The following is a 23,391-nucleotide window of genomic DNA, read 5'->3' on the forward strand; positions in this document are numbered from 1 at the left end:
CAATTTGTCATGACATACTAAAATCACTGAATGAAGAATTAATTCTTAATGAATGTATGTGTATTTTCCTGCATAATATGAATCCAGGAAGCACTATAATATAGTTATTAGAGTTTGCTGAGAGGAAGTCCCTGGATTTTGCTGCATAAGTACCATTACTTGCTGTGTAATCTTTGGAAAATCCATCCATACTTCTGGGCTGATTGTTCCTTTATCTACAAAATATAATCTAAATCTCTATTGCCCAGTTTTATACTAAATTATATTTGTAAAGTTCTTCAAATCCCAAAGGGAAGGATGCTTTGGAAGTAGAAGTACCACTGCAATCAATAGTCTCATGCCTCCACTAATAGCTCCTCTGCCACTGATTTAACAGAACTTCTTTGGATACACAGAATATTCTACTTTTGAATTTTTAACAAAAAGTGTTACTGTAAAATATTGTTCAGAGTCTACAGTATAATCAGATACAGCTAGACCTTAATCTGATATATATCTGCTCTCATTATAAATCAGAGTATTGGCTTCTGTGAATGCTACCCACCTAAGTTTTATTCCATAAACATGTCATGACAAGAATTGGAGGGTTCCAAGCACACTGTGCAACCTGCCTTCTCTTATAAATACCCGTGACTTACAGGACTGTGAGCAAAGGATCCATACATGCATAATTACATGTGAATTTGGGGTGTGTGTAATCTTGTGAACTCTATTTCTATGTGTTTAGCTGCATGCACCCTTTAAAAGTTTTGTCAGCTAATTTTCCAGCAGCTTCATCTTGAATTTTCTCTTATTCCAGAGAGAAGGAGCAAAATTCAGTCATCACAACTGTTGTGATAATCATTAAACCTCAGTGAGAGTAAGAGAACTGCTTAGTGTACTGCAATGAGTGTTGAAAATGTTGCCAGTGCAGATGGAAGAGCCCTTTTAAGTGGCCAGGACAATATAAATAATGCATTATACTGCTGAAAAACACCTGCTGGGGAGAAGAATAGAGAATAGCTATTGCATACACCAATTAGAAAATTGTATTGTGAAATGCAACAAAATCTGTGAAGATTCAAGCCAGATCCTGTGGCACACTGGGGCCATTGGCTTCTGGCTATCGGGCTGGCATGGACAGGCACAGCTGGGTCATCTCCAGCATGGCCACTGTGGCCACAAGGCAGGTGTTGGCATGAAAGCTGCTTTCCCCTCGTGCTCTCTGATCTGGGCATGCAGCCCCAGCTCTCAGCAGGTATAGGAAGCCGAACTGAGGCTGCTTGTACTTCAAAAGGCACACAGGGATAGGCCACAAAACCAGCCAGTCCATTAGTAGGGGACCATAAAAGTCATTTAAGCATCTAAGACCAGGGAATAATGCCAATAAGGATGAATGAATCTGTGTTACATCTTGAGAAGGTCCTCTCCCTTTTGTTAATGGCTATGCTTAATAATTTATTTTATACAAAAACTTTCTCTCCACTGCTAATATACATAATTTTAATTTTTTTTTCCGTTAGGTACATCAAGAGATTCCTGCAACAATGTGTTGCAGGAATTCAGGATAGATAGGATGTCAATACACCTAGTAATCCCATTGTACAAAATATATCTCACACTCATTGTTTCACTAACTGTTGTTACAAGAGGCTGTAAAAGCACAGAAAAACAAGATACTTGTTAAACTGATGATTTTTGGTATCTAATAACTTACTGGAATACTCACTACCAGAAAATACTGTTTATTCACAAGAATTTTCTTGCTTACTGCAGTATTGCAACACAGCTGTTTTCTCCTGACTGCCTTCTGTCAATGCAGTAATGTGCTATTTTGTGTGTGTACTGAGGGGAAAATAGGATCATAAGAAATTTCTGTTTGAAGAACTCTTTCATGTTTTTTAGCACATCACCACTGTGCTATTTCCAGAATAAAATAAAGAAATAAATTATTTAAGAGGCTAACTTAACCTAGATTTTTCTCATTCTACTGCGTCACAAAAATAAGGAGCCTCTGCTTATCCAGTTAAGAAGATATTTAATGTCCTGGGTAGCATTTGAAAGTAAACATCCCACACTTGATAACTGAGACACTAATCAGTGTCTCAGGCCTAAACCTTGGAATTCCAAGTTTATTCATGTTTAGTGTTAAGTAAATTGTTTAGTGTTAGGTAAATTGGAAAGTGTTTATTTTTCATAAAGGGGCTGGATTGTTTGCTGTAGTTATCCAGGTTACAATAGTGATCCATTCAGAAATCTCCAAATGCACGGACAGACTGGGAAGAGGGAAGACTACATTGTGTTTGTAAAGCAGGTTACCTATCCCTGATGGAAGCTGAGGCTGACACTTGATATTGATCCTTCAGGCCCTTAGTTTTAGTAGCTGACACTGAGCCAGTGCTGATTTTCAAAAATGCTCAACGTTTGACTTCTAAAGGCAGCATGGGAGCAGCCAAGGTGGAGGTGGCCTGAGGTAAACCTGGTGCAGCGGTAGCAATGGATTGCTGCTGTGCATCCTGCAGAAATCATGCTTTGGGCTCTTTAAGTTAGATGTGAAGTTTGGTTAGATTGTAATGCTAATTGGAGAATGGGAGATATCCTTAACACTAATGGTACAGGCTAAAGACATCACAGTCAGAGTGGCCTCTCAGGTGACCCAGCAAGATGCCAGGGTTATGATGTGGACATCTCAAAACTGATTCCATTCTACTTTTCACTGTTTTTTTTCTTCATGTTGACAGCCCAAAGATTACTCTAGTAGCAGTGTCTGTCTGAGCTTTTTTGAAAGAATATTTGTAACTCTCCAAGTGGTTTAAACCTCAGATTTTGAATTTGCTATGTGTTATAATTTTTCATCTAATTCCTTCTGTATACAGTAAGGCATTACATTGTCATATACTTAGAATGATATAACTGACCTTAAGTTGAGTTACTCTTGTCTTTTATTAGAGTAGCACAGATCAGAATATAATGCAGTCTTTCATCAAAGAAACAAACAAATCCTCCCTCCCCCCAAACCTTAATCTTTCTAAAGAGAGAAGCTAAAAATGCACAGCCAAGGGACCAAATTTGCCAAGAACTTGTTAACTTACTGAGCTTTTTCATGCAGTCACGAAGCCTGGTTTCTAAATTGACTACACGCTGGTGTAGCTCCTCATAGTCATAAGCACCAATTTCTTCCTGAATCCCAGTGAGCACAGTAGACAGATTTCTAATTTCCTCCTTGAACTGTGTGATCAACTTGGCATCAGTTTTGTATTGTTCCAGAACTGGGATCAGTGGCAGGAGCTCATCCATCTTTTCTTTCAACTCCTGTTAAAGGCAATCATATGTGCATTAGAGATGTTTAAAGGAGTTCAATCCCCTAATTTACTTTAATGTAATATTTATGCTTGATTATTAAAAAAACTTGAAAATGATTATTTTAGTTACAAATCTATTATTAGTCTACTGTGAAAGAATTTGAGTAGACTAAATTTCAGAACAACTTTTTGTATTATTTTGATTTTAAAATGATTTTGTAACCGGATTGACTGGAACTCTGTTTCATACTCCTGTCAAACTGAAGGTAAATGACTGGCCAATAGAAATATTGGATATTTAAAAGGCTAGAGCACTGGAGTATTCTTCTGCCTCTGATATTGTGTGTCAGACATTCAAATTTTGGTATTTTATTCCCAAGAAAAACTGAAATTACAATAAAGGATATATAATGGAATTATGTAAATGTGTTATTGTAGCAATAAGGGATAAAAAGGAAAAAAGGTGAAGACATTTTCTATTAATTAAAAATCTGGGAGAATGTGCTCAAACAGCTCTAAAGTAAGAACAATGATATAATTTATAAAGCTTGGTAGTCAGATCAGTAGTGTACTTAATTCCTGATGTTATTAAGACCCACTCGATATTCAGTAGCTCTGAAAAAAACTCTAGACCTCTTGGCTATGTAATTATTTTGGTATCTAACTCTAGTACCAATTGGAATATTGGGTTCATTTTATGTGAACTTTCAGAAACACTTCAAAAAATATACATTTGCTTAACATAATGTAATCTTCAGAATGTATTTTCTAGCACCTATTTTGTGGTCTCACAGTCTTGAAAGATCAATTTATCAGACCATATTTAAGGAATTTAAATATACTCTTGAAATATTTTTTTCCTAAAGAGTACTTCAGGTAGCTTTTTCAGAATGCACAATTGTTACTTGTAAAGTCTGCAATCCTCCTTCCTCACAAAAGGATTATCTTGTGGTTTTTGTTGTCATTAAAATTCAGTGGAAGTCTTTTTTTTTAATTACACAAACATGACTGGGAATGATTGCCCTCCTCCCCATCCCAAGCTCAAAACAGCAGATCTTGAGACTCAAGATTAGATCTTAATTGTACTGGATAAAAATGACAATAAACTGATTTATTATCAGCCTTTCTTCCCTTCAACTGCAGTAAATGTCATGGAACACTATGAGCACAGAACCCCACTAGTTTGCTGTTAATTCCACTGGATCTCCCCCTTTAGCACTGGAGCTTGAAAGAATACAAATTTCTCAGTATGACATGCACATTGATACAGGAAGAACAGGAATCTGTTTATAGTGGCATTTCTCTAGTGACTTAATAATTCCTCCCTATTACAATTAAATTGAACAGAGCAAAAGATTATCATCATAAAGGAAGATTTATTATGCTTTTCTGTTAAATGGCACCCTTGTAGGAGCATTTCCAGCTGAGACCCTAGCAGGCCATGCATTGCCACTGAGTACATTGTTTCCAGCAGGCTTGGGAGTTACTGTAAGAACTGGACCTACCTGAAAGTGCTTTGTCATTAACGTCTTCCGATCATCTTCAATCTGCCGGAACTTGGCCTTCAGCCCTTTCATTTGTGTTTCCATTTTTAAAACATACTGGAAATCCCTCTGAGTCCGTAGATTTAAAACTTCAATAGATTGGGACATATTCTGAACCTGTTAAAGAAGAACACTCTCTAAATGCACTTTTTGTTGCTTTGTTTTTTTTTTCCCTGGTTAAATGTCAGACAATGAAATGCACTTCTGTCAATTTGCTGTGAGTCATTTCTACCAGAGTGCAGCTCTACATTCTGTAACTGCAGGATGGTGCAAATAGTGGGGAAGAGGGCAAGTTTGGACTTGTTTGGACTACTTCGAGGGAAAGAGAGAGATAAATCCTTTAAAAATCATTTTCCTTGGGCTCAGGAAAGGCTGTGAGGCAATAGAGTCTACTTTGAGACCTGTAGTAGATGTGACTGTGGCTCAGAAGGTGCTCATATAGCATATATTTCCTTTCAGGCACTTTGGGAGGGACAGGACTGAAATTTGGAGATTTTGATCAGTACGAGGAGCATAACTTTCCTTGTTAGTAGGCATCTATAGAATCACTCAATATAAGGCTAATATAAGGCTACCCAGAGATAAGCTGGGCTGTGTTAATTATTATAGAGGTATTTTTCCATAATTTGATTAAAATTAAATTACAAATTTTATCCAATTGCCTCACTGGTAGAAAACCAATTTTTTCTTTTGTATTTTTCAGATGAAAAGTAGTGAATGCTTAGGTAACTTATGTAGAGCAAATGACTTTGTAGCTATAGTGAGGACTTCTACCACAGTGATGCAATAGTAACTGTCATCCCAAGTAAATTACACATACTTTTAAAAGTTTCTGTTATGAAAGCAATAGTAGTTATTCTATTTCAGCAAGTGCTTTGTTTTCTTAAAACATGAGAAAACTAGACTGTTGAAAATGTATTTGGCACCTTATTGAAATTTTGGTTCAAACAAGACGTACTTTCCTAAGGAAAGACAAACCCAGCAGTACTCTGTGGTTTGCAAGAAAATGCAGTATTTCAAGGGATATTAATGTTTGGAGCTAACTCATTATGATCTGCAGAATGTATGGATTTAGAAACAACTCTTAAAAATAGTATATATTACTGATTGTACAGTTACTATTAACAGTTCTGAAAGAGGACTTTTAATGAAAAAAGGCAGGGGCTTTTTTTTTTTTGCTATCTTATTGTTGTAAGCAGGCAAAGTCCTTTGGGTGCTGGAAGAATTTCCATTTGGCAAAAGACACATTCACATAGAGGGTCTAATTAAAGGACTGTATGGACTCAGGGAAGTAGTAATACTTCCTTTCTATGTAATGGATATCCATTACACATCCATGATTGCCACAGTCCTAATCATAAGAAAATAGCTTTGAGAGGCTGATGATTTAGGTTCATTTCTGTGGCAGCTCAAAAACTCTGTTGTGATCTTATCATACCCCTCCAGCCCCCACCTCAAAATAAAGTGGTTATTTTAGTAATATTTGAGTATTTGGGGAATATGCTGGAGCAAAGACTGGAGTGTTCCTTTCTTAAGTAAACAGACAGCATGAAGGGACGCAGCTCCTTTTCCCTCTGCTGCTTTTCCCATCAAAGTCCTCTCCATGCATCTCATGTAATAGGCTTTGTCAACTTGAAACTTTGTCCCGTCTCAAGTTCATGGAAGCACAGGGAGCAAAAATCTATGGGGATCTGGCACTATATTAACACTGGAATGACTTTTCTATAGCTAGAAAAATACTAAAAAAGGTATGCTAAAAATGTATTTTCAAGTCTACACTTTATGTTGATTTTTGGTGCTGTTGAAGCTCTCTCTCAGGCCTCAGGTTCTGTACCACTGGCTGTGATACAGTAACTATAACCTTGCTTACTTAAACAGGAAATGCAGACTGTTAGTGTTTTCATAGTAGCAGCATTTTTCTGTTCATGCAAAACAAGACTTCATTGGTTTCACCATATATGCAGTAGTGGATAATAGTGGAATTAAGAATTGGGCTGTTGGAGAAAATTTGCACTATCACAAAATGAATAAATAAACTTCAGCAAAAGAAATAATGAAAAAAATTAGAACTGTTTATGCTCTGCACAGTTTGCTTTCAGGATCTATTTTTTGATAAGAGATGAGAAATTACCTTCAGCAGTCTCATATGATAGAAGTAGAAGCTGTAGTTTAAATCCCTGAGCTAGTTTGAGGTGGGATTTGTAACTGATTTTACACAGAAAAATCTGTCCTCTTGTATGTAAGAAAGAATTTGGGAGGAGTAAGAGAGAGAAGATGTAACTTGGGTTGGGAAAGGTGCGATGTAAGGAAAACAGATAAATAACAATCAGAGATGAGAACACAGGTAGTGGACATACCCTGAATAACAATTTTTATTGTTCATTAGTTCATTATGTATTAACTGAGAAGAAAAGCAGTAGATTTCCATGGGAAGTTTAATGACCAAGAGGAGGAATTTTTTGGGGAAGACTTACCTTCTCTAGTAGTTGTCTGAGTTGCCTGCTTTTGGCATCTCTAGAACATAGGTTTTGTTCAGGTGCAACAACAGTGCAAATGCAACGGCCATCAGGATCCTGGGCTGAACTGTAAACTTGCCACCCTTCCTTGGGGCTAATCTGAGTCTGTAACAACAAAAGAATAACAATCAAAGGAACTGAACTGATTTTTTTATTGTTTGAAAAAAAACCACTGCAGCAGAATATTTTTCTTTTTGCAGTACATGTCTGCAATTATTACTCTTCCCTGATTAGTTTGGTAGTTTCCCAGTTTTGCCATATCTCACACCTTTGCAATAGTTCTCTAGAGGAGTTTAGCACACAAAATTTCCAGGGTGGATGAGAATGGTATTCTGCTTGTGATTCAGCACAAACCAGGTGATTTAATTCTTTGCAAAGGGACGTTGCAGTTTTTCATCAGCAGAGAACAAACACATCCTTTCAGCCTGGATGACTTTTACTTTAGACTAATGGAAACAACAAAGACAGGAAAGAACAAACACAGGAGCCTGGGGAGAGCGCGGTGTGTGACTCACGGTGGGAACTGGCTCAGCAGCAGCTCGGAGGTGGGGACAGGTTTGCTCTTGAAGCTGCACCTCTCAGGAACTGCTCTCCCCAGGCTCCCACTGCACTTAGCCAGGGAGCAGGGGCTTGCTCAGGGTGGGATGGAAGAGTGTCTGGTTAGGCCGGGGGAATGGGGCTCAGGGCAAGCAAGCCACAGGGTGATTTAGACACTGCATATCCTTCACTGGGACAGCAGAAAACTGGAAATTCCTAACCTGTTCTTTTTTACAGCAGCCATGACTAAGAAAGAAAGGCAAAAAAAAACTCCCAAAAAAACCCAAACCACATTTGTTTGCAGAACAGGGTAACACTGAACAGCATTTAATGTTTGTGTGGGATTCGGTATCTCTTTAATGGAGTGTACAGAAATAGTGTAGGAATGACAGAAAACAATATAAAATGATTGAAATCCTTCAGGTGATGGAACTTAATAGATACAAGAAACAATTTTTGAACTTTCTTTTTAAACTGTAGTTTAAAGTTAATATTGTGCTTTAATTTTTCCTAATATTGTACTGAGTGATGAATTTCATAGTAGAGATGCTAATGGATATCATTGAAGTAATTTTGGTCTGGACACAGTTGGAATCAGTTGCTATTTATATTATAAAATTGTACTCAGTGCCAGCAGAGAAAGTGATTATTTAAACTGGGAAGCTTTGATACTGATGCTTTCCCGGCAGCTTTGTGCAGGAGCTGCAGAGCTCCTCATCTCTGAAGAGGTGCCAGTATCTCTATGGACTGAGGTAAGAAAAGAGCACAGGCTTTTCACAACACTGACTCCTCTGAAGAAGTAATTGAAGTTGGCAGTGAACTTCTACTGCAGAGTTAACAGAAAAATCAAAATTGTGTTATTGCCATGTTTTGCAAGGAAAACCAAAGTGCTATAATGTAGATGGCTTGAAGAGATGAGGGAGCTTGGCCTGATGAGCTTTGAGAAGAGATGACTGAGAGGGAAGCTCATCAATGTCTCTCTGCAGGGAGGTGTCAGAGCACAGACCGGGCTCTGCTCGGTGGGGCTGGGCGGCAGGACAAGAGGCAATGGGCAGGAACTGATGCACAGGGAATTCCACCTGAGCATGAGGAAGAACTTCACTGTGCAGCTGACCATGCACTGGAACCGACTGACCAGAGCGGGTGTGGAGTCTCCCTGAATTCCAGAATGGTCTGACAGAGCCCTGTGCCAAGTGCTCCAGGACCACTTTGAGCAGGGAGGTTGGACCACAGGATCCACTGTGGTCCCTTCCAACCTTGCCCATTGTCTCTCTCCTGTAAAAAGATGATCTTGCCTTAGCTTTTGCTAGAAAGGCACAACCAGTGTTCAGCACTAAATTATACTGCTTCTATGGCATTCTCTGCACCTTAATTTTCAGAGCAAAGGGAATTTAGCTTAAGACTTGGAGAACAATAAAAACTAAATAAAATTACATCTGCAGAGACAATTTAAATTGGTCTTGAAAAGCTGCTAAAATTGCAAGCTTTAACAAGTGAAGCCTTCAAAGGCTGTAACCCTCGAAAAGTGTAAGCTGTGTTTACCCCAGTAGTTTCCATGTTTGTAGAACTTATGGCCCAACAGTGTGGTCATGCAACAGCAAGGAAACTTAATTTTTTGTAAAAGTCCAGGACCACGTTCATGAACCCAGAGCTTCTGATTATAATTCCTTTAATAATTAATATAAGTTCATGAAAAATTATTACATTTGAGACTTATGTCTGCTACATTTTGACTGGGGGCAAGTGTTTTCACTGGATTCAAGTAAATGTTCTACAGTGGACAATGTATGAGACACCAGGATCACGCAGTCCATAATGAGCTCTATAATCTAGTCTGAATTTTCAAAGATACTTATTTATGCCAGAGAGGTTCTAAGTGTCTGTCTAGGCTCTATCTAAGGAAAGAAAAAACACTTTAATGATTAACTTAGCAGATATTTTTATGGTGTCTAAAATACATCTCATTAAAAAATGAACTTTGGGAAAATATTTCTCACAGTGAGAGACTGATTAACCAAGAGCATGGTTATTGACTGCCTGTGAATAAATAGCCACTTGTATGGTACCACAATTCCACAGTCTTATGAATTTGTCTGTTATTCCTTCTATTTGGAATTTCAGCCTTCCTTCATTAATTAGGATGGGCAAGATGAGTGATGGCAGAGAAAAACGTGCATGTGTGCAAAGGTGCACTTTATTTTTCTGTTATTGTTTTAGTTTGAAATTTAATTCCTACTTCAAGCAGAAACTGTTTTGGAGAAAAAGAGCTAAAAACCTTACAGAAGCTACTGCATCAGCTTTTCAAATGCAGCCTTACTGCTGAAAGGCCTTAGTAAACAAGAAGGAAAAGAAATAACAAGTGGAAACAAAAATAGAAAGTTTTACTAGTTCTTGAAAATCTGGGGAAAAGAGATGAGTCCCTCTAAAATCCAATATTAACCACTGCCATGGCAGGCTGCTGTATTAAAGACTTGGATCACTTCTAAAAGATTTATTTTTTTCACTTTCATATATTCTAACAAAACTGTTACAGCTACCTCTGTTGTTGGTAGAGTGACAGGTAAAAGGACAGTATCTTACTTAGGATGTTTGCTTAAACGTAAACAGTATTTTCTGGTTTGTCTTGCAATTTCAACCCTGGTAATGAAACAGAACTCAAAAGAGGAGGCCCTTTGCCTGACCCCACATCCTTGTACAATTCTTCCAGCTGAAGGCAGGAAATTGGGAGGTTTTGTTCTTTTTTTAGTTTGTACAATACACACAATTTACGAGCTGTGTATGTGCTAGGAGAGAATTCTGGAGAAGTGCTCATACTGCAGAGTTCACTGGAGAAGCTGCAAGTGGGGAACTCTGGATGGCAGCCAAAAATCAGTCAGTGATGACCCTGGTATTACTGAGCACATGGGGCATAAACTCTTTCAACCAACATCTACAGTTTTGAGAAAGGTACCAGATTTGTGGTGCTCAGTTTTGTGTAAAAAGAACCCTACATGATAGAAATTCACATTTTCTTTATTTGACAGATGTTGCCAAGCTCAGATAATAAATTTTTTATTATCACTTTCCCAGCATTACTGGCACTCTTGCTACCCTTATCCAAACAAGAAATATGCATATAGCTCAACTCAATGAGTGAAAAAGGCATGCTTGAAATAATATTTAGAAGACATTTCTATCAGCAGTGCCCTGTGGTAGCCAAGGGGAGCATGGCAGTTTTGTTCTACTTGGAATCTGAATATATCAGTACAAACACATATATTTGTGTGTGTATAAATTTATATATAGATCTCATAATAACTAATCTGCATATTGAAGTTACACAGTGGCAACTTTAAACTTGGATGCAAATGTGATAGGGAACTTTTACTTATACAGCCACAAGAACTACCAATATATACTGTGACTCAGTGAAATGAAATTACATTTAAGGAAAATAGAGCTTTTCTTTGTATTCTCATCTTGCTCTAAAAGATAACAGTTTTTCTTCCAACATATTTAACTTTGAAGTAGTAATATTAATATTTATAAACTAAATACAGTGATTTTCTGCAGTAGTATTTTTCCTGCATGCATATATTAAATTATTCCATTTTGGTTAGTAAATGCATAATTTTTAGTTACAAAATTATGAGTTTTGAGAATTTTGAGAATAGTTACATTTATATTCTACATAACCTACTATTATGTAAACATCTGATTGCAGTTAAACAAAAAAATACATAGACAAATGTGTTTTACTAAGCATTTAGGAAAATTATGTTCTAATTTAATTTAGGAATACCAGGATAGTGTTCCCTCTAAAATAAAAACTTACTTGACTTTTTAGGCTTCTCATGAGTTCATGACTATTCACAGCTTTCCTGTAGGTTTTTATTAACTAAGGCTGCTGTATATGAGCATCCGTGATAGAAAGTGATATTTCATTTCTGTCATTTGTATTATTCCCATTATCAGTCTTTTAAAAATTCTGGTATCTAACCTCCTAGTACCAATTTTATTTTGTTACTAACAGCTATTTATTTGTTTTTATTATTATTTTGATTTGTTTACCTGTATTCCAATAAAGAAAAATAAGAAGTAATCAGACCCTTTGCATATTGTAGTGAATAGTTACTAGGTAACATTATCCAATTTTCAAAAAGAAAGCTACTGCCAGATATAATATTCTAAACAACACAATGCATTTTCTGGAGCAGTAAAGATAGGAAGAACAGTCTACACAAATGCAAAGACAAAAGAAAATTGCTTTTTAGCATTTCATACTCAAGATGAAGGCACTTGATTTTACATATTTAAGGATACTATTTTGAAAGCTTCCCTTTCATAGTAAGACCACAACATGCTCACCAATGTGCAGTTTTATGATGCCCAAAAAGAAGCATGCATTAAGAGATGATAGGAAGATTAGTAACTAGAAAAGAGATTCATAAAGAGGCAACAAACTAACGCTTTTGCTGGCACTTAAATACTAATTCAGCATTAAGATAGCTTGCAACATATAACAGCTACTTACTAGAGTATCAGAAGTGGTTATTCTGGTGGTATTTAGTCCTACCAGAGAAGGGAGAGTTTGGGACATCCAGTTAGAGATCATTGCCATGGTACTAAGAACAGCACCAAGCTTCAGCAGTGGAGGGCTCATTGCTGTGGAGCTAATGAGTTTTCATTGTGAGTGATTATCATCCCAGTGCAGGCAGTGAGAGGCGTGACTGCAGCACACAACATCCACAGCATGAAAGGAGATCAAGCTACCCAGATTTAATCATCCATTAAAAACATCCATATCCTCATCTGCCCTCTTTCTGTGCTCTTGCTAACAAATACTTATGACTGTCTTATGCTGACCACTAAAGAAACCATCCTTTCTATGCTAATAGTCATTGCAGTTTCCAGTGGGAGATGGCGTGGGTGAATTATCTCTTTATAGGTGCTAGACAGTCAATTAGCCCTTAATTAGTTCAGTCCAGGCAGAGCAGTGTGTTCCTGTCTAAAATGCAAAAGCCTGAGCACAAATAACCCCCCCACTTCCCATCAGTGCTTTGGCAGAAATGTGCTCAAGCCTGTTAGTAAATATGGTTCTGTACTTGTCCATGGGGAAGGGGCAGAACTGTCAGCCTGCTCATCAAAGCACCAGAAACCTTTCTGGACCTCCTGTGATTTGCTGATGTCTCATAAATTACAAACATCAGAGACTTCATAATTTGCACAGCTTGTTATTAAGATCTTTATTGTTCATAAAAGACCACTGAGGCTGTGAAGAGTCACATTTCTCAGTGTTTTTGTTAGTTTACAAGTTTTTGTACCAAGAGTTATTGCATTACTCCCAGGGTTGGCAGACTCACTATGTCTTCATTGGTGCTGGGATGCAAACAGAAGATAAATTGGGGATCGCACATTTTGAGACTTTCGGCTTTGCTGTTAAATCTACTGCTCCCTAGTGTTGTAGAATGAGCTGCAGGTTCTGTTGCAATTTATCTTGCTCATACATTGAGTGGGGGGGAAGAAAAGATGAAGAAACAGTCTAGAAATCATTGTGCCATAGGGGCAGTTTTACTTTTTAAGAATTATTTGTAAAAGAACTGCTGAGCGAGGACTTCTAATGTCAGTTATTTAAGAGAAAACTTGCATAAAGTTTGCTGAGAGACAGGCTACTGCATTTTCCCCAGGGCAGTTATGGACTTAGTTTCAGAATTTTCTTCAGAAAAGCAAATTACTTTTTCTTAAGGACTTCTGGCTGTGCTATGAAGGAATACTGCATGCAATGAAACTGAAGGGATGTACATTTATGGGTGTATGTCAACATAGATGCATTTATTAAAGCTAATGTAACTCTGAAAACAGTTTTTCAGATTCTCAGAGCTGTGCACCAATTCAGGCTAGACATTTCTCTTTCAATATCCATTCAGAATGATTTCCATAAATCTCTGCAGTTTAAGGAAGACACATGTAAACTTATTTAAAAAAAAAAATAAATTGAAAAACCCATTGAGAGCTATTATATAAACTTAAGGAATCATCCAGCAACAGAATATAGAAAATCTGAGTATCCAGGTATTAAGTATCTTGTGGTAGTTACACAGTAAGGTGAGCTGTGAAACGTTTCAAATACTCAAAAAATTAATTCACTGAAAAGATCTAAATACAGTGAAACACACTGAAATACATTGTTGCTAGAAGTTGTGCATAGATGGTAAATTTGAGAAAGGCTATGTGATCACAGCTGTTTTGCTCAGAGTATTTTCTGTATTTCAGGAGATAAAGTTTATAGGATTGCCTGATAGTGGTAATTTTCTACATTTCTCTGTAGAGAGAGTCCCTGTGGTCCATTCTTGGTGTGGTGATTTTGAGACTGAGAGCTGAGTCAGGCCTTTACCTCAGCCTGATGAAGGGCTTAGTGGAAGGAGGCATTTGAGCCTTTCCCTGAGTCAGTGTTTCTGTGGAGAGGGGCTCAAAGCTGTCCCCTGAACACAAGTGCAAACTGAACTGTCCAGATTGACATCAAAAGTGAAGCTTTTCCCTGAACTGTCACATTTCATTGGCAATTTGTCAGTTTCCCAAGGGCCTCCACTGATTACTTCCAATATGGATCAGGTAACATTCAATAATGTTGGATAATTTTCCAATTTTATTAGATTCTTCTGAAGTGTCTCTAATACAAAAAAAGATTCTAATTCATCAGTTTTATCACCTTTTTCCTATTCCTGTCCTCTTTCAGAAGTCTAATAAGCACACTTATTGCCTTAGTTCCAGGACATGTCCTGAATGTAATGATAGAATTTTGTTTTACCATACTGAATTCCAGCTTTTGACATTTTTGGTTTTCTTCTCTCCAACATTTGCTGTTTCACAGAAGAATAGTATTGGTCTCCTCCTGACTTTTAACATTGGACAAAATACATTCAAAAGGCAATAAAAGACTTTTGTGATGCTCAGATTAAAAATTACTGCTGATTATCCTACATCCAGAGTATTCACAGCTCTGGAAAGAATGCTGCTTGTTGAGTTATTATGATTATTTCTAACATATGATATGCTCCTTGGTTCTTGTGACAGAGTATTCATGAATTCAGTTTACAACTTTATTTTCTTGCAACTTGTTTAACTGCAGAAGAGAAAGCTGGCTGCCATGTGATTCCCAATACTGGGATACATCTTTACAGACTCAGCAGGAGGTGATCCTCCAGGCCTCTTGGCTGGTTATATAATTCAACATTACCAGAGCTCTGGCATCCCAATGCTGCTGAAGTCAGACCTGCTGTAGCTGCACAGGGGCTTTAACGCCCCTTTGTGCTGCAGTGCAGGGATGAGGGCAGCTTGTGCAAGTGTCTGGAGCCCAGGGGCTGCAGGAGCGAGGCTCACCCGGGGAAGCTGAAAACCCCTTTCCTCTGGGGCTGCCAACACATGGCAGCTGCAAAGGTGATGGCAGCCCCGGGTGTGCTCACACAGACAGGGACAGCACCTGCTCTGGGGCACCGTCAGTATTCCGCGGATCTGAGACTTCCCACTTCGTGCACCATTTGTCAAGTATTGCTCCAGAGCAATCCTTGGCTTCTGTTGCTAGAGGAAATGTGCATGGGAACACAGTCTTAAAAATGTTTCCTTCCTGAACAGTGGAAATACTCAATGAAACTACATTTTGTTTGTGTACTGCGTAAGCGTTCAAATGGCCTTTTTGTCAAGGAAATAAAATGTTAAAATAATTTTAGCTGTATTTTACCATAAATAATTGGGTAAATTAAAAAATGGCAAACAAAGAGTAGAAAATTTTTCTACTGCATCTGAGGTCACAAAGATCATACCTGAAGCCACAGAATAACTGAAGAGTTGTTCTCATATTGTTAGAAAGTAGAAACAAAACTTTATGATCCATGTTTCATTTCAGCTCTGTATTTTCTGGTTGTTTTTTTTATTTTTTTTTTTTTTTTAAAGCTGCAATTTGACATTTCTAGTTTATGACTAACTGCTCTGAACAAAAGCTAGAATGCAACAGCAATTCTAAAATCTGAACAATATTCTTTATTACGCTAAATTTCTGCTGGTATGATAACTTCCTTTTTTAGTTAACTTCTTCTGAAGTCAGTAAAAGCTGAAGCATCCTTACAAAATAACTTCAGATACTATATTTTGGTCTTACATAGAAGTCTGTCAATCTGTAGCAATTTCAATGTTATTGTTATTGTATGCTAGTCTTGTAATATTCAATTACTATATTACAAATTACTAGGGTCATTAAAGGTCTTATTTAAGAGCTTTATTTAATAAATGGTCTAAAGGCTCTTCTAGTCTCTGATATTTACTTTTGCTTTGAGATCCTGTTACATTTTGATAGGGATTAAGTCTACTGAAAATGAGAATACATCCCAACATTATCTTATTACAACTGAGGTAGTAGTACCTCTGTACTGTAAAAAGTAATTAACACCAGTATTAGAAACAGCAAAAGAGCAAATGTCCTGAGTCAGCAACATGAGAAAATATACCCAGCCACCCACCCCAAAAACTAATTACCTGGCCAGAGGAAAGCACTGATTGTAAGAAAGAGGAAATTGTGAAGTTCAGCCAGAGTCACTTAATCCTGATGTCAGTGTATTTAGTATATATGAAAAACAATGCTACCTTAAAAAATTCTTACAATTAAAAATTTGTTCATGGGTAAATGCTATCATGTAAACACCTGAAACCTTGCATTTTATGTTGAAGTGATTGCACACTCATGGCTCAGGTGGCTTAACTACATTTCTTTGAAGCAGAGCAAAATCAGGAATCTTAAATCTCAGGAAGTTTGTACTTTGACAGGTTCAGTTTAGAAAGTGAGTTCAAAAAGAAAAGCCAAGGCTTCCCTGGTTGCACTTTTGTTCTGCAGGGCATTTAGTTCTTTATCTTCATGTGATATATTGTGCTCAGTAGTACATTGGCTTAAAAAATGGCAGTTCATTAGTCATGTTCCTGAGCATGGTTATTTATTTACATTAGGTTAATGCATGCACAGAGCAAGTTCTCAGAACTGGAATGGCAATTACCATTCATAGAGCTGCAGATGGACTGAGAAAGCACAGACTTGTGCTATCAGTTCAATTGCAGTTCTCTGAATTTAGAGAACTGTGCCTTCTTACTCTGGTTTTGTTCTACAAAACCCCGTGGCTTTGCAGTGCTACTTGTGAGTAGCAATAGCCAGGTTTTTTAAGGGCAGTTTGAGAGGTATGTGCCCTTTCTAGAAAATCTCTTTTCACAGCTCATCTGTGCATATACAGTGACATTCTGCAGTCAGGTGTCTACACTTAGAGAAATATTGAGCAAGGGATTTTTAGTCTGTTGTCCATTCCATTCTTCTGTACTAATGCTCTTGAGGTGACCTTTCTGAAATGGTCTTAGCTATCTGCTTGTTAATTTTCAGGCTTCAGGGAGCTTCTTTTGAATGAAGACATTAAAGAACATTTTCATGTTTTTTTCACACCTATTCTCTTGTGTTCTGCTGTTAGCAAATCCCAAGTGTACAGAATAACAAAGTAGTGTCTCTACAGAAGAATTAGTTCATTATGAGAATTGACTGAAACAAGAAACACAATGGGCAGTCTGCTTTAGGAAAGTCTGCAATTAATTGAAACAGCTGGGAAAAACAAATGGGTGGGGAAGGACTAAATGAAATAAAAAGAAAAGCTTCTTCTGTTGATTTCCTGCCATTTTAATTTTCAATAACATTTATATCACATACTCAGTAAGACCTCAAGATTTTCCCTAGAATGTGTTATGTGATGATGGATCTAATGGGAGAAACAGCATATTTTCTAAAACATGTGGAGACATCTATATAGTAAATAATGACTAAAGATTGTGCAGACCTTTTTCTTTTAACAGAGGCTGGAAATCTGTATGTTTTTAGAGGATTCAGGGATTCTTTATGTTGCTCTGAGCACCCACAGAATGGCAGGATGCAGTGTTGGATGCTTCTGGGACTGGAATTTGTTGCAGTTTTGCTTTCTGTTGAAAACTGTATGGATTGGATATGAGAATTTATACAGAATTCCTCCTGGAGTAATTCTCATACTTAATGTACAATTTTGGTTTTCCATCTTGAAAATACATATTTTTCTGTTGAGGCTGGATGAGGTAGGTGAGCTGGTTTTCATTTACAGTAAATTTTAAGAAATTAAAGGAGCTGAAACTGAAATTCTCCAAGAAGCTAGATCATATATAATCCTGGGGAGAGCTTGAGCCATGAAAATCAGTAAATTCTGTAGTAATTTAATAAAATAAGTGGTTTCAGCTGGCCCTGACTGCAACTAGATTTTTGAAAACAGAGTCTAAGCTACTTAGAGCCAAAGTGCACTTAGACTGTGAGAATGGGCAGTGTAACTGGCCCTTCCTCTGGTTAATGCAAGCTTACAGCTTTGCAGTCAGCACTTACAGACCTCTGAACTGGAGCTTGCCTGTCACATTTAATAGATACAGGTAAATTTGTTCAGTGCCTTTTTAAACTTCCTTGAATCTTTGCAAGTGAGAAGACAGAAATGAAGAAAGTGGAAAGGGTTTACAAAACAAAATTCCCTGTCAAAGGGGAATTTTGTCTTTGGGAAAAGACTTAGTGGGATGTGTGTCTGCATTTACAAATACAAAAGGGTTGTGGTTTGGGGTTGAGTGCTGGCCCACAGTAAACTACAGTGTTTGTTGGTGCCACATATCCTAATCACCTTTTCCTTTTATGCCTGGGCATGATTCAGTTAGATGGTTTGGACCTGGATGCAGCATTTCAAGAGGGAAAGTGTAGTTTTGCTGTGTGGACGGGAGCTGTCCCTCAGAGCCCAGAAATCAGCTCCTCTCTGTTTTATTTAGCAGCTGCATGCTGTATGGCTGTATTTGCATTTGGCCAAGTGCTGCCTTTGGAACTGAGAGCAAAGGAACCATGTACTGTTTGATTTCTGCTGCATTCTGACAAGCAAGTCTGTGTCTGTTCTTTGTAAATTCACAGCTTTGCATTACAGAAACACTTGGCTGTATTCTACTATATTTCCCAATGCAGATAATTGTCAAGACTGACTAATAAAAAGTCAGATGGGGAGGGTTATCCTGCTGACTTGCCCTCATCCCACCATGTTTCCATACATTCTTTTGGCAAGTGTCTTAAACTGTCACATAATGCTGATACCCTTTTCTAATACATCTCTGTCACATACTCTGTAGAGATGAAATAGGGAAAAATTCTTCAGAAGTTTAAAGCTGAGCAGCGGTTTGGCAACCCACAGACTACAGTACTAACCAAGAGTTTATAGGCTTCAGCAGCATGACACTGATAATGGCATTTAAAGGCTGTAGCATCTTCCTGTTTGGATTTTCTAACAATGGTGGCATTAACAACATTTCCTTCCCGAGATATAAAGATCTTTTTCTATAGGCAGAAATTCCAAGAAAGAAAATTACATTTCTGTTGAGAATGCACTACACATTTCCTGCAACATCTTAAAATAACAAGATTTTGTGAACATGTCTCACTGCAAGGAAATCCATTCTTAATGTATTCTGCTTCTTGACACCATCCTGGAAGGCCTAGTTTACTTTTAAACAGGGATGAAAGCTTACAAGTAGTGTAAGTGAATATTGAGAAAATTCCATGGGCAATCTTGAGAGGTGTAAATCCAAATGCCATGACCACATTCCAGAAGTTAGCTATGTTCTGTTGAGCAAAATGCTTCTTGCAGTTTCAGCTGGATACTTAACCTGTTCTAAATGCTGTGTAGTGCTTTGAACACAATGAGCCAGGTGCTGTGTTTCAGCTCAGTAAAACATGCTGCTTTTCAGTAGTGGGTAAAACAATGTATGGATATGCCACAAAGCATATCGCAGATGCTGTAAAATACTTCTATGCTTAAATAAGGGTATAGAATGCAACTGCTTGCTATTTTCTAAGGCTGTAACAATCCTGGAAGTTTCTGAACTGAATAATTCTGAGAACTGAAGCTATCCATTTCGGAAACAAAACTGTATTACTTGAAGAAAAATAATAGAGGACATACCACAAATCTTGCTGAAGTTGTGGCATATGTTTTTCTTGGGGCCTTTTAAATTTCCTCTTTATGTTTTACAGAACAGAAATAAAAGTTTTAAATAAGATTTCTCTTTAAGGGATTCAATTACTCATTTCTACAAATCTTCCCCTTCACCCTATTTTTTCCCTTTTTTTACTAAAATAATTTAGTAAAAAATAAAATTGGTGTGTGACCCTCAGGGGTTGAGTTAAATCCATCCTTGTAAGGAAGGGGTGCTGCCCTCCATAGGGCTGCTGAGGGCCAGAATGCTATTAGCAACTGCAGCTTCTCATGGATGAGGAATGTCAAATTTGAAGGTCCAAAGTTCTGTTCCCAGCCCGCTGTGAGCAAAAAGAGAAATTCATTAAATTGGTGCTGTTGTCTGAAGGTGGTACTGTGGGAAATGCACTTCTGCAATGCACAGCAATGAATGCTAAATATAAATATTAAAAAAAACCCCAATGTGTCCCAGATCTTCTGAAGATCAGTGTTCTTGTTTCTCAGGTGGTAACAGTGGCTGTATAAATAAACAAAAAACTAAATAATGCGTGGTTTAATCTTGGATACCATTTTTCTGAAATGATAAAATGCCAATTTTCTAAGTTTTGATTTGGATGATTGAGATTTCTCTGGGTGAGAAACAAGATTGTAAAAGCTACTCTGAACATGAAAAGTTTACAACAACTTTGTAAAACTCTTAGGAGGGAAGAAAAAGCTGCAGGAAGGAAGAAATGGGGAAAAAATAGCTCTGAAAAAATGGAGATATATTTAGTGGTGAGCTATTAGGGATTACTGCTTCTGCTCCTACCTTGTCACTTGAATATACTGAAAGAAAGATGCCTAAAAGACAATTCAAAGCACCTTTTAAACTAAATGTAGTATTTATGCATGGGCACAGTGGCAGCCGTGGTAGTGTGCCCATCCTCAGCCTGGTCATTCTGTCACCTTGGGCACACTACCTGCTGTGTGAAGGTTGAGATTCTTCCTAGAGATTTTACAAAATCCTGAACAGGTTAATATTCTTAGTTGCCTCTTCTAAGAGACAAAGGCTCTCTCGTTCATACAGCTCATTATATTCCAGGCTCTCAGGCTCAGCAAATGTGTTGGAAAACCAGAGATCTCTACATTGCTTTGAAAGAAGTGATTTGAATTCTGACTTCCCTTCCTCCATTCCTACCAGAGATTTGACTCGGGTGTGATTGCCACACAAATCTGTAGACTTTTAGTATCAGCACAGTGCTCAGAAAAATCCATATAGGCAGCAGTTAGCATCTATTGGGAGCGGCCATAATTTTTTGATTACAAGAAAGTGGTGTACATTGAAATTCTCGTAAAACTAGCTCACAAAACTGTGAGCCCAAGTAAACACTGACATAAATGTAGGTATTTTTTCAAACTTGTGGCAAATGAAAACTGGAGACATAACCTAAGCAATTATGTTCACAATATAAGTATGTAGCTTGCATGGTGGTACATAAAGGTTAATAATTTCAACATCTGTGATTCTTCATCCTGTCATGTGTTATCCTTTACCACCTCCTTGTAAAAGAGGCATTGAATCCTGTTCTCTGAGTTAGGAAGTTGTGGTCTTGGACTAATACTGGGTGGTTTTTCAGCTGCTAGAGACCAGGACTGCAGCAGTTGAGGAGCTGGTGGAAATGGCTGGGCTTTGTGCCTTTGCAGTCCTACAGAGCAGTGTCTGATACTCCAGGCTGTGACAGTGGAAGGGAACAAAGCTGTTACAGCTCAGTAAGCAGTTCTGACACCAAACCAATCAACGACTTTTCCACACAAAAATTTCACTTATTGTCTTCCAAATGAAGATGAAAATGTATTCTTAAAAATCCGTAACAATGCACATCAAGTCACATTACAGTTATTCTTTTACAGTTGCAGTTTATGACCAAAGGAAACAAGGTCATTCCCAATTTAGGACATGACTGGAATTTTGCAGTTTTGTGGGATTTAGCGAGCTGACAACAGTGGAGTATAAATGATGAAGACTCAGGTGATACCCCATCAGAAGCCTTCTGTTTACTGACACTCTCCATAACTTATATTTTTAAATGTCTCTTCAGCACTTTAGGCTATTCTTGTATCATCTCCAGTACTTAATCCCCATGTGCAATCATAATCCTCTGTTTACAATATCAAAATTAAACGACCACTATTGTCTCACAGGAGAAAAATATGAAATGTGTGAGGAGTGAGCATCAGTGAACAGCTCAGAAGCAAAGATTTCATTTACAGAGAAAAAGGTTTCTGTCTACAGGAAGTTCAATGCAAGCATTCTTTCTAGCTTTAATGGGGGCAAATTCAGTAACTGAGAGTCACAAAGTCACTGAGTCTTTAAAGGATGCCTTAGCAATGTGCCTATGAGAATAAAATTCATGGGCAGTGCTGGTGAAGTTTTACATAAGCTTTTAGATCTAATTAATAAAAAAGGGCCAAGATTTTGATTAATGAAGGCATTTACATAACCTTAAAGATTTGATATTAATTTTACAGGGAGATTTAACTAACTTATTAGCAAATGGCAGAGAAATTTAATAAAATATTTCTACTAAATCTAGTAATTAGTTTCTGCAGCTTGGCTAGCAGTGCTACAGAAAGTAGAGCTCTACTTTTTTGTACAAGGGCAAAAAATAACTTTGGACACAAAACTTGTGCTGGAGCTCCTGAAAGTGTTTTCATTCCAAAAATACAATTTTAAAGACATGCACACACTCATATCAAGGACCACAAAACAAGAACAGGAAATTTCAATCAAAGCAGCTGTACAGTTCAGACTATAAAGTTCTTATCTGTGTTTTATAGCACTCTGTCCTGACCAAGCAAAAATTCTGTTCTGAGTTTTTGTCTTGCATTAATGTATTCCTAGCCAAGATTCCCATCTCCTGCTTCTAAAAAAAACCATTAAACAATAACAGTAAAAACTACTAACATAAAACTGGAAAAAAAGCCTTAGCCAATTTGTCAAAGTGCTTGTGGTGTTAAGGCAATTAAATAGCAATAAAAAAGCACTAAGGCTCATAATTGTTAGCTTTGAAAAATCCATTTTAGATTTATAACTAGAATAAAATTATTTAAAATCTATAAAAAAAGAGATGGTTTGACAGAAATGGGAAGATGCTGAAGATAATATTGTGGAACTCAAAAGGGGGAAACTGAAGATACTGTATTTCACACATACTTTTTTATTTACTTTTTGATGGAACAAATTATTGGTTATTTGTTTTCTTATGAATACAACAGAGTCAATCTGTCACAAACAAGAAGAAAAGTGATTCCAGATGGAATCTACTTCAGCCAGTGCTTTGGGAAAATATTTGTGTTTGGGGACAGATGGAATGCCATAGGGCTATTTGAAAGAATTAGTTGGTTTTTTTTAAATGTAGCATATAAAGAAGAAAAAAGAAAGTGAAAATACATTCTCTAGTATGAAAATATGGCTGCAGCAGGGAAACACCTCCTGTCTGTGTTCCTACTTCTC

General features: G+C 37.4%; 1 protein-coding gene across 2 annotated transcripts in view; it reads right to left on the reverse strand.

Moving 5' to 3' along the window:
• Positions 1-23,391, reverse strand: part of OLFM3 (olfactomedin 3) — a 52,366-nt gene that overhangs the window by 6,967 nt on the left and 22,008 nt on the right. The window contains exons 1-4 of one of the 2 annotated variants that reach the window (XM_039718246.1): positions 12,368-12,520; positions 7,300-7,440; positions 4,787-4,942; positions 3,072-3,291 (exon numbers count right to left, since the gene is read on the reverse strand). In XM_039718246.1, the coding sequence (XP_039574180.1) occupies positions 3,072-3,291; positions 4,787-4,942; positions 7,300-7,440; positions 12,368-12,520 (670 nt within the window). Of the gene's footprint in view, positions 1-3,071; positions 3,292-4,786; positions 4,943-7,299; positions 7,447-12,367; positions 12,521-23,391 lie in introns of those variants that run through there. The other variant, XM_039718238.1, reaches the window with a different exon arrangement.

This window comes from Passer montanus, unplaced genomic scaffold (assembly GCF_014805655.1).
Source record: "Passer montanus isolate IOZ18808 unplaced genomic scaffold, ASM1480565v1 scaffold103, whole genome shotgun sequence".
Taxonomy (NCBI): Eukaryota; Metazoa; Chordata; class Aves; order Passeriformes; family Passeridae; genus Passer; species Passer montanus.